At 36.8% G+C, this 12,709-nt stretch overlaps 1 protein-coding gene across 21 annotated transcripts in view; it reads left to right on the top strand.

The window, feature by feature from the left end:
• The window catches only part of LOC122717267 (basement membrane-specific heparan sulfate proteoglycan core protein-like), a 154,580-nt gene that overhangs the window by 119,326 nt on the left and 22,545 nt on the right, over positions 1 to 12,709 (top strand). For 14 of the 21 annotated variants that reach the window (XR_006347184.1, XM_043941163.1, XM_043941162.1 and 11 more), the window contains 4 exons: positions 808 to 915; positions 10,645 to 10,794; positions 11,249 to 11,359; positions 12,569 to 12,682. The exons of 4 other annotated variants lie outside the window; for them this stretch is intronic. Coding sequence is in view for 16 of the 17 variants with exons in the window: in XM_043941163.1 (XP_043797098.1) it covers positions 808 to 915; positions 10,645 to 10,794; positions 11,249 to 11,359; positions 12,569 to 12,682 (483 nt within the window). In the remaining variant the exon portion in view is untranslated. The remainder of the gene's footprint in view (positions 1 to 807; positions 916 to 10,644; positions 10,795 to 11,248; positions 11,360 to 12,568; positions 12,683 to 12,709) is intronic. 3 more of the 21 variants (XM_043941168.1, XM_043941164.1, XM_043941165.1) reach the window with 3 other exon arrangements.

The following is a 12,709-nucleotide window of genomic DNA, read 5'->3' as shown; positions in this document are numbered from 1 at the left end:
AATTTCGATGGGGTTAAATAGATTTATTTGTTTCTCCATTTAATTGTGGATTTAATCACAGTTTAATGAATTGTTTTTTTTAAAAGATAGTTTCTTAATTCTTTTGATTCGATTTCGATTTTATCAGTAACAAGATTAATGATTAATGAATGAATTTTATTAATCAATATTATGGAAAGAGTATTCTTCAATAATTATATTTGTGTATTGAATAATTGAATTTTCTATAAATTGTAAAAGGAAGGAAAAAAAGAATGGAAATAATAAGAAACTCTTTATAGAAGTTAATGTACTTAAAAATCAATGCTAGCCGATTATATACCTCAACAGAATTAGATAAAAGTCATCCGATAATTTTATCCTACTAAAATCTACTTGTCAACCCATTAATATTGTTACTACCATTGTCAAAACACTGTCCAAAAGACCTTTAAAAATGCTCATCATCTGCTCCAACATTCCTAATTAACACTCGTCATTCATCGTCGACACGTTGACACGTATTTTCGCGAATGAAATATCAATTATTACAATTTACAAATTTCTTCCAAATATCAAATCCAATACTCGTGTTTCCACATTTCGAAATCCAACGAGCAAGAGTTCTCCTCGGGTCATAAATAATTAATCGCATATCGAAATAATGGAGAAGGGTTGAAAGAAAAAATGTTTTTATTTCCCGCGCTCTCCCTCCATTTTTTATTCCCCCTCTCCTCCCATACGACGAACGACCGATTACGGGCGCGGCTACGATTGGTTGGCATCCGTTAAAGGGTTAAATGTGCATGAGTGTGGTGTGTGGAGCAGGTTGCGGAGCGACCGAGTTTCGCTGCACGGATGGACGATGCATCGGTTACGAGTTGCAGTGCAACGGGGTGGAGGAGTGCTCAGACGGCTCTGACGAGAGGGACTGCGGTAATTATGCCATTCACACCATTCTACACACCTGTTACTGTTACATACACACACACACACATATATATATATATATACCCTCACAATTGCACACGCACACACACCGACACCGCACACTCTGATGGATTTTGAAACACCGTGTCTGTCTCCTCCTCTTTTTTCTTATTTCAACTCGGCAAAAATGTTGCAAATTCTGAGAGTAATTCGTAATGTGTAATTCTTTTTTTTCTCTCGTTAATAATAATAATGATAATAATAATTGTTTCACATTGTTTAGACAATATAAGATTATTATTGGAACGACGAGTTGGATAGAAAGTTTCGTTTCGATTAATATATCGGAGGTTAGAAAACGTTGGATTGGATTGTGTAGGAGAGGTCTTGGTGCGTGGTGAGGATGAAGTTTTAATATTATCCCAGTACTGGAGGCTGGAAAGAAGAGGAAGAAATTGGAGGAAAATACTTAACCTTGAATTATTAAATTCGTGTCGGGAGTTTTAGAGTTTTATAATATTTCGTCGGCCTTGAAAATAGAGTCCTCGCGCGCGTGCACACACACACACACACACACACACATATACACATCTACCTGTTGCTGCGAATATTTAAAATTGAAATCATTGCGCCAATTTCGTGGCCAAATTATATTATGCGTCTATGATAATTCGTTTGAATTTTTAACGACATCAATTGGAGAAATTGCGAAGGGAAATTTTCTTCTTGAACTTTCCAGTTACAATGAAACGGATCTGTAACGATCCGCCATCTTGTTCCAGTTTCTTTCTTCCTCTTCTTTCCCTCGTTGATGTCTCCCCCTATCGAGGGATTTCTAGGATTTCCCCCGCCTCGATATCATCCTCTCTTTCTCCCTTTAACCTCCTCTCTTTCTCTCTCTCTCTTTCTCTCTTTTCGAAGAGGAGAAAGAAAAAAATTGGTTGAAAAATCGTATATATATATGTGATCGTCGTGATCGTCGTCGCAGAAAAATCGTTGTGGAGGAACGTGTACAACGATAGAAGTTTGTTTCTGAAGTTTTTGGAGTCGAGAAAACGGAATAACAACAACAACAACAACAACAACAACAATAACAACAGTTTTAAGCGGCGGAACTCGAAGAGGAATCGAGAGAAAAATTTGAAGAGAAACGTCAGCCACGATCCATCCGCGAGCAAGTATCTCAAGATGTATCCAGTGAATATTTTAAAATTCGAGAAAAATAATTGGGACGATTCAAAAATATCGGACAAGTATTTTCGAAGTTATTTGAAGGAAGTTAAGAATATCGTTGACGATGATGATGATGATGATGATGATAATTACTTGAAACCTGGGAAAAATTTTCAACGTTCGTTGAAGGAAGTGAGAAACGTGACCGATCGAGATGTTGTTGTCGGCAAGAAGAGGAAGAGCAGGAACAAGAACAGGAAGAAGCATTTGGGCAAGGAGGAGAGGAGGTTTAAAAGCGATAAGAAAAACGAGACATCTTCGCTCGGTGCGTCGAGGAGAAGGGTGCGTGCAAAGAAGAAGTCGAAGAAAAGCGAGAAAACGGCAGAGGAGGAGGATAAATCGAGACGAGTATTTCCAGTTTTTGGCCACGCGATCGTCCCCCCCGAAAACTCGACAATATTGTCGGAAATTATCGGTTCAACCACTTCAAACTCGATGGAGATATTTTACGATAAATTGCAAATTAGCGACTCTAAAGAAGGAAACGAAGAGAGCAGTACTTGGATAAATAATGAGGCGAATACAATGAAAAGTGAGACGTTTCGCAATGAATTACAAGCTACAAGTTTGAAAGGTGACGAGACCAGTACTTGGAGAACTACAAACGGTGCCACAGTCTCAAAATTTGAGGAAGATATCTCGGTTACGACGGAGATAAAACGTTCCACGATGAGAGAAGATGAAAAGTTGAAAGATGAAGTCGAGGCGAAAACCACGGAATCGGAAATGAAAGATGTATCGTCTTTTACGAGCGATGAATTCGTTACGTCTACGGAAGGAAGTGAAAAATTATTATTGTCGACCAAAAGTGAAGATTTGAAAGAAGATATCGGCACAAGTACAGAAACAGTTACGAAATGGATCTCAAGGCGACGAGAGAGCTTCGACATCGACTCTTCGGATGTTTCAAACACGAATTGGTCCTCCGAGGAAGATTTGGACAAACGTTTGGAGGCCATTGTGGATAAAGAAAAGAATTCTTCCGAGGAAAACATGGCCCAGGAAAAAGCTAAAACACTTCTATTAGACGAGATTGTATCGTTGGAAAATTCTTCCAGAACCACGGAAAACTCGAATTTGTTTGACATATTTGTTGACGATTCCAGTAAGAACTCTATAGAATCGGATATTGTTGGTTCGAAGGCGAAGAAACGTTTCACTAAATATTTTCGCGAATACAGCGTGACACCGTCCATTTTAAGGATTTCTACGAGTTCAGAACGGGAAAATGGAAAGGAGCACGATTTCACCGATTTGTATTCTCAAAAATCCAACGCGACTCAATCGGTTTCAACGATTTCTACGATACCGAGCGAGGGTTACGATTTATCGGCGAAAGTAGAGACAGAATTGTTCGAGAAGGGTCGAAACAATTCCAAAGTTCGCATAAATCTGTTGAGCGACTCGAGACTATCCACCGATCTCTCCATTCCTACGAGGGAAAATTTCGAAGACAAAGTGTACGATTGCACATCGAAGTGCGTGAATTACTGGAAGAGGTTGTACGAGATGAAGGAAAAGAATTATCAAGAATTGATCGAGAAAATTCTGAAAAACGACGGGAGGATCGACTCTGGATTGATCGATTTCGAGGAAACTTCCACGGTTTCCAGTCCCGATTTCGACAATTCCCCCGATTCCTCTCGAGACGTTTCAAAATTCGCGCTAGTGTTCGGTCATAACTTCGCGAGACCTCTTTATCAAAATCGTTCGTTACCGACCGAGCCATCGAATTTGATAGAGATTATCAGCGAGGAGAAAACTCGAGAAGAAAACTCGAGCAAGGAGGGGAAAAGAGGTAACGTTGATCGGACCAACTTTAACAATCATCCCATTTTGAACTCGACATTATCGACGGAGCACACTTTCAAAGAATTTCAATCGAGAGAAACGGTGGACCAACGAAGGGAGCAGCAAGCTCAACGTAATAAAACGTATTCCACGAATTTGCCAGTGGTTAACAGCTTTCCCACGAGCAGAACAAAGTGCAAAAATAGTAAAAACGAGGAAGACGAATTTGGAGAGAATTGCGAGGAAGATAGCACGATAGAATGGGCAACGGATTACAATTCCATCGAAGAGACGATTACCAAAGGATATGGCGATGTGACCAGCATGGATTGGTGGGATACCACCGAAATATTCAAGTGTGATCAGGACCAGTTCCTTTGCGAGGATGGAACGTGCATCGAGAAAGACAAGGTCTGTGACGGTGTGATGGACTGTGAGGGCAGCACTGACGAGTTCAACTGTGATAACAATGGGAACGATGGAAATGGGAATGGAAATGGGAATGGAAATGGGAACGAGTCGAACGAGTCTGACGAAGGCCCGACTTGCATGTCATGGGAGTTCCTCTGCAACGGGACCTGTATCGGCAATCTCTCTCTCCTCTGCAATAACAAGATAGATTGTGACGATGGATTTGACGAAGCTGAATGTGAGACGGAAGGTAGAAACAGGCTAACTCTTCGACATATCCTCTCTTCCATTCTACTACTGCAACTTCTTTAACTTCTCTCTTCGTGGGAAATCTTCGAAACACTTGCTCTTCGATGAGAAATATCGTTGGATGTCGAGAGAGGGGAAAAAAAAAAAAAAAAAAAATTATGGGATTCTATTGAAAGTGCTGTAAAATGTGGTGGCTTCTTCAAAATGGTAGAATATGAATATGTTATTAGAAAGAAGATATATGTTTGTATATGTGTCAGTACTTAATTTGTGACGTTTAATTTCTTGCTGTACAAAGGCCTTGAAGAGTAGAACGTGTTAATAGTTTTCTTTCTTCACCCGCGTTGGATTCTTCTTTTGCATTCGATTCGTATTTCGTAGGATTATATCAATTGCAGTTGAGAAACTTGAACGAGCTTAACTTAATTTTTTTTTTTTTTTGTTTAGTTAGATGTCAAGATCAATAACGAATGCAAAGGGAGTTGTATCTAGATCTAATAATCCGTTTTTTATCCGTTTAAAGAATTATAAGTAAGGTAATTCGTTGATCCGTTTATTTATCCTCGAGGTTGAACGATCGAGACTGGGGATTGAATTCTGTTTGGAAATCAAACAACGTCGTTCCCGTTTCTTTTGATTGATCGTTCGAGATTCTCAGTTAAAGCCTCAGTTAAGGCAGACACGAGAAACTAGTTACACGTCCATCAAACTCACACACTGTACAAAGAACTTTTATATAATACCTAATCGCCTTCGAGGGGGAGGCTTGGTTCGGATTGCTTTAAGTGTTAGTCAGCTTCGAAGGAATCCTTTTGTACATAAAATGATACCCAGTAATCGAGGAGTCGTGATGCACTGCCAGGTTGTGAATATTGTATCGTGGCTCGTGTAATTCATCCTGTCATTGGAGAAAGAAACGATCGATGAAAAATGACTCGAGGAATTATTTTTTTCCTATTTTTCCTATCCTATTTTTAAAGAAGAATAATGGATTTTAGATTTTTATGCAACTAAAGCAAGCTCGAGATATATGTCAAATTATAAAAGAAACAAACAAAAAATTGTAAATTCTTTTTCCATTTTTTTTATCTTGATGCAAAAGCATAGTCTCCAATTCTCAGAAAAGTGAGAAATATAAATATAAATTCGCAAGCAGGTAGTAAACGTTATATAAAAATTTTCTCATATTTTTAATCCTTTTTTGTCGAAACCAACTATTGAAGACAATTTAACTTAAAATAATTCCACGCACAAATTAAAACTTTTACTTTCATACCAAACCAAGTGATGCCCTCTCGAGTCACTTCTCTAGTCTTAATATTATATAGTAATCAAGAGATCGTGCGAATAAAATTAAATTAATCATCGAATTCAAGGAACACGTATGCAGCGATATTAAAAAAAAAATGTTCGAAAAAGGACACGTACAATACCAAAAGCAATAATACAATAGTTATTGAAAACTCGGATGAACTAACAATAGGATGAACACGAAGTGAAGTCATGATCCAGTATCGCAGTCTGGCAGTCCCCCCCTATATAATAAAAATATATACCATTTTCACCAGTGTAACAAATGCTTTCAATGTATATATATACCGATATGCCCCCACGCTTTAAATGTGTTCTCTCCACACGTGCGCCTCGTCCACGTGTTGGATCCTCTCGCGTGCTTTGTGTACATACGTGTTATTTACATTCGAACATATATATATATATATATATATATATATATATATATATATATATATATGTGCAAATACATGTGCTTCGCACATGTGTAAACCCATCATCACATCACCTCGGCTCGAGCTTCGACATTATCGGTGCGAGCCGAAAAACAAAGAAGAGAACAAAGGAGCTCGAGACGGCGGTCGTTGACCATGAATACCAGGCTGTGTCTGTTTTTGCCGGTGGCGCCCCTGTAGATTTGGCCCCGTGCCCTTCTATGGACTTCACCTGCAGCGACGGCTCTTGCATATTGAAGAGCTCCGTTTGCGACGGATTCGACGACTGCCCACGGGCAGAAGACGAGCTTCACTGCGGTATATTAAACACTTACGTATCGTGTGAGGCCATTACAACGCCGGGGAAAATTTAATTGAAACGTTATTTCCATAATTTATCGTTCGAAATAACGATAATGATAATTTGGAAACAATTATAGATTATCAACTATAATATATAGAATAAATGTTTAATTTTAAACAAGTGATTAACTTAAAGTAACTTTATTTTTAATCTTTTAATCTTCGTCGAGAGCGAAGTAAAAATGGTAAAAATGGTAAAAATGGTAAAAATGGTAAAAATGGTAAAAATGGTAAAAATGATAAAAATGGTAAAAATGGTAAAAATGAAGTAAATTTGGATTATTTTATTATTATTATTATTATTGTTATATTTTTGTACGAATTAGAATGAAGTAAGAGAAAGTTCGAAACGCGTTGGAATTGAAAATATTGTCTGGTGTTCTGATGGCCTCTGCTTCTGCTTGCAAAGTAATCTGAACTTACAGTGGATCATCAACCTGGATGAAGAAAGCTTTAACATTTTTAAGATCGAAGGAAGGATAACAGTGATAGAGGAAAATATTTGAATTAAAACTTGGCAAAATAATTTGATCTTTTTTTTTTCTTTTATTATGGAGTATTTTTTACGGTTTCTTCTTATTTTTTCTTTTTTACGAAAGAAAAAGGTGTTGAAGCTTTATTCACCATATTGGTGTCCAACATTTGTACATTGATAGCTTCAAAGTTTTAACCCTTGCCTCTCCAGATTCTCATTAATTGTATACATAGATTCACGAGTCTTATAGAAAGTTATAGAAATTTCCTTAATTCCAGTTCGAAACGCTAGAATCTACGGTGAGGAATTCTCTACGAATTTCTCGCGTATTGTTCAATAAGCAAATATAGCTTTCTGTATCGTTGTTCGTCGAACGCTTTCGTTGTTCGTGGACGAGCTTCGAGCTTTTCGTGATGTCATAACAGAATCGAAACCCTACAACTGATACCCCTCTTGATTAATCAACTATTATCCATTATCGAGGAGGACAAGGTGTCTCTCGACGTCGAAGAAGGAAATTAAAAAAAAAAAAGAAAATTAATTTTTCTTGCATTTATAAAATATATCGATGTGATAAATTTTAATCATTTTTTTTAAAAAATTAGAGAAAGTGAAAAAAATCCTTATCCAACGTAATTATTATATATCATCTTGTAAAATCTATTCCCAAATTAAAATTCGAATTCTGTTTGAAAAACTATCTTCTTAGCTCGAGACGAATTTAATTTAAAATGATTTCAAACATTAAAAACTTTTACATTTTATTATTTTACGTATCAATTTGCGTGATTCTTACACAATAAAGAGGAATTTATTCATGAACATGATATTCTAATGGAATCAAAAAGAATAAATAAATATTGCCGCCGTTCGAGTTACAGCATCGATCAAATATTTTCCAAGAATTACACAAAGGTGTAGAAAAATTTCAATTTTATTTCGAAAAAAGATTGATTCTTCTTCGATGAACGGTCATCCCTGCCCTCCCGAGCAAAAAGAAATTCCCTTCCCCTTATACAAAACAACATTTTCATTGTCGACATAACGACTTGTGTATATATAAATGTGTATTCTCTGCTCTTGTGTATTCCTGCTGCGACACAAACGACCCCCCAATAAACAGAACGGGAATGCACACCTACCCAGTTCAAATGTATCACCGGGAACAAGTGCATCGAGGGTATCTACAGGTGCGACGGCCAACCGGATTGTCCGGATCAGAGCGACGAAGATTGCGCTAACGAAACCATTACACACGCCACTCCACCTATCAGTACGCTCAGTTTTCACCCTCTTCATTTATTTTTTTTCTTTTTTTTTTTTTCTTTTATCCACAAATCTGCTCGATCAATGGTTCCGTAAAAAAATTGAATCGATATTGCTACACGCATGTGTATATCGTCGAAAGAATAATCGAATGGAAGAAGTTAATAGAATGAAAAAAGAAAAAGAAAAAAAGTGTAAAATAGTGAACGAAATCAATGCAATTTGATCATTAACATTGATCTTGAGAGTTTTGTGATGCGATGTAATGTATTTTTCTTTTTTTTTTTTTTTTTTTATCCATAAATTTGCTCGATCAATGGTTTCGTAAAAATTGGATTCTTTCCGTTATATTACAGTGGAAAGAATAATCGAATGGAAAAAAACAAAATATTATATAAAATTCGAAAGGAAATCGATACAATTTGAGCATTTTAACATTGATCTTGCGAGTTTTGTTGTGCGATGTGATACGTTCGACGATGTTGGAAGAAACGTTCCGCCTATTTTTCAGTGATTATTATTTATTCAAAAAAAAAAATGAATAAACGGAATCTCAAGGAAATTTGATTAACATTTGTTTGAGAAAAAATGAAAGAAATAATAAGATTATAAATCGCGAAAAATTTTACATCTCTTCTCGACAAACGAGAAATATTTTTCATATCGCGAAATTTTATATATTTCGAGAAAATGGCGGGAAACATTCGGACAGTTTGTTCCAACAACAAATGAGCCTTACGATACATTTCGCTTGCTGTATGATGCCATCCACCATTCGATTACACTCGACCCCTCTTCCTCCCACTCCATCCCTGCCCTATTGCACGTTTCAAAGAAACGTGTTTACGAATACACTATGGGAGGGAGGGTCCCCTCTCCCTCCCTCCTCCTCTCCACGTAGGATAGTAGAAACCCCTGGCTGGGTAGACGCGTTTTTCTCGTTTGCTTAGCACTTGACAACGGGGATGACGATGCTGGCTTACTCACCGCTAATTAATTCATTAGCTTGATATATAAGCAAAACTTGGCCAAGAAGCCTCCTTCGTTTCCGGCTTTAGTTTTTCCAACTTACTGAAACCTCTTTTTTTTTTTTTTTTTTTCAANTTTTTTTTTTTTTTTCAAAAATCAATATCCCTCGTTTTGAGAATCTAACACTGGTTTCTCAAGTGTCGGTGGGTTGGGAGAAGCCAAACGGATCAAGAATTTCTTATATTTCTTTTAAATTTTCAGTCGACGAATCAATTAAGTGATTTGTTGAAGTTTAATTGATTAATTTGTCGATCGAAAATTTGAATCGAAGGTGAAGAGATTTTTGAACCGATTGACTTTTTTCGTATCATATTGGATTGAAAATGGCACGCTGAAAATGGCCATTGCAAAAGTACAGTAGATTCCTACTTATCCGACCTCGTTTTAATCGGACAAATAATTGCTGTGAAAACAAATTTTTCTCGTATTGGTTTTTATTTATATTATTAACATTATGATAAGATTGAGTATATGGAAGATTATTTGACACTTTGAATGAAGCAGAAACACTTTTAGATTCTCTCTATAGATAGAAAAAAAAAAAAATTGAATTTATCAATTTATATTAACTAATTTTTTAACTCCGATTTAGACGAAGCGAAATGGATATAGAGAAGGGAAATCGATCTATATCCATCCCTCTTCGTCCAACGAAGAACTTAAATTAGTCGGAAACGAACTCGAACGAATTATTGCATACCAACTTTTATATATTCGTTCCCAACCTCCGTGTCCCACGAATACTTCATCCGCTCGATACCTAATTTAACTCTTTTCAAATCTCGTGATACTGTAACGAAAAAGACGAGAAATATATCTGGATAAAAAGTGATCTTCCTCACATCGATAAATTCAAATGTCAACTCAAGACAGAGATAGGTTAAAAATGACTCGACGGGCCACGAGGGCCAACGAATTCATTGATCCCTGTTTACGTTACACGTTTAACGTCTTCACCCTTTTAAATTCCTTTCTTTACGCGTGCAAAAGAAGCTTGTGGAGAGTTGACCTTGACTGACTGGCCAGTTAGATTCAATTCTGAATTAATTCCACGAACAGCATCGTTGTCCTCGTTCTTTCTCTCTCTCTCTCTCTCTCTCTCTCTCTTTCTTTCTTTCTCTTTCCTCCACATTGGTAGAAAAGCTTGTGTCTAGTAGCTGGCAATGTGCTTGTCTGTGTATGTACGTTCAGGCCAGCCGTGGCCGGGCGGTGCAACCGAGAGCCCGAGGGAATGCGATCCGAGCAAGGAAATGCGTTGCGACGACGGACAATGCATTCTGCTTCGACGCAAATGCGACAATATCTTCGACTGCCTCGACGGCAGTGACGAGCGTGGTTGTGGTAAGCCAGCCCCCTTTGTGTTTCCGTTTCAAGTCACTCGAGCAATTCTTGCCGTTTCCCAAATATGTATCTTATTTTTTTCATCGAATGAGAAAAAAATTAAACCATCGAGATCGAAGAGATAAGTTAGCGATAAGAGAAAATGAAAATTAAAATAATTGAAAATAATTGAAATTTTTATTATTTTAATATGATCGAATCGGTGGATTGATTTTCAAATTTGAGAAGATGCAAGATATCGAGTGACGAATTTGTCCTATTTACCGTCCTTTTTCCCCGCCTCCCCCCCACTTTGGTGCCTTGAACCGTCGTCGTGAAAACAATCCTCTCGCGATTGAGCGACGACTGGGAGGTAATATGATCCTGGTGGTCACTTTAAGAGGCACCCAAGTTACACCTTATTTGTCGAAGCTTCTTTAACGCTTGTTGTTGAGCTATTGTGACTTGTGTCAAGGTGTCTGCTCACCTGCCGAATGGAAATGTGCCAGTGGTGAATGCATAGCGGAAATCGAGAGATGCGACAATGTTATCCACTGTGCTGACGGATCTGACGAATCTGGATGCGGTAATTATGTCCTGACAATCGATGAAAAGTGTTCCTGTGGCCCACTTGGTCTTGTTCCTTTGCGTGTGACTTTCTAAAAAAAAAAAAAAAAAAGAAAGAAAATATATATATATATATCTGTCGTTTCAAAATCGAATAATTTTAATTTGATTGACACTAGTTTTGAACTAGGATAAGTAGATATTATTCAAAGACTTACTAACAGATGAGGCACATTTCATGGCATCTCTAACTCCATCCATCCCCTGACTCCTTTGTTATTCATCTGTATGCAAAACGATACGATTTTGATCATTGACTAACAATTCGCATTTCCTTGCTGGAAAATATATAATTGGAAAATATATTATTATAAAAATCAATCTCCCTCTATTTTTTGAATCAATGCAAATAGGATTTTTTTTTTTTTATAAATGTTTGTACGTGGAGAATGTGACTGTTTAGTCCGTTATGATGTAAATGCATGTTTTTGCATGGGAACAAGTTATTCTTATATATGCATGGCATCATGAATATTGCGTCATGGATACTCTTTATATTTTCATTTCCTGAAACGTATACTAGTCATTTTTTAACCCATTCGTTGTTTAAATCTCGATTTTTAGTGTATTATTTCTTCTATAAAAATCAGTGATGTAATTGTTTCATTTCTGAAATGGACTATTACATCTTGTATTGAATTATATTTTGGGTTTAAAATGGAAAATTTTTATTCCATTATATTTTCAAAGTAACATTGAAACGATATTATTCAACAATAGAATTGTCTCCTAAATTCCAAGTTTTATAACTAAAAAAAAATTCCAAATTATATAATAATAAATTAATCATTATAAAACATGTGTCGTGTACAATGAAAGAGTTAAGGAACTGTGTATACATTTCAGGATATCTATTGGAGATATCAAATAGATGTGAGTATTTTCATTTCTATTTTTGAATTAATGGACCAACGTGCACGCAAAGAAGCCTAAGGCCAAGAGTGGTAACGGAGTCTCATATGTCTCTTTTAATAATTTAAACGATTCTTTTTTTTTGTGAATAAATACATTAGAATATATATTAATCACAAAAGTTATCGACATATGATAATTAAAAGTGAACATGGACTCTGTCGGTAAGGTTATTTTTCTTCGTCCGTATACGCGCCATTGCACGAAATGCTCTAATGAAAAACCACCTGGCTATTTTTGGGGATCGTGTTTGTAGTAAGTGAATGCCCAGCTGGAATGTTTCGATGCAACGACGGATTGTGCCTGGACAATAAGAGACGTTGCGATGGTCGACCACAATGTTCGGACGGCTCGGACGAAATCAACTGCCGTACGATCGCCACTTTTCTCAATTTAT

This window comes from Apis laboriosa, unplaced genomic scaffold, assembly GCF_014066325.1.
Source record: "Apis laboriosa isolate Shangri-la unplaced genomic scaffold, ASM1406632v1 scaffold4_cov146, whole genome shotgun sequence".
NCBI classification, from domain to species: Eukaryota; Metazoa; Arthropoda; class Insecta; order Hymenoptera; family Apidae; genus Apis; species Apis laboriosa.
This window is presented reverse-complemented; position numbering and strand designations above follow the sequence as displayed.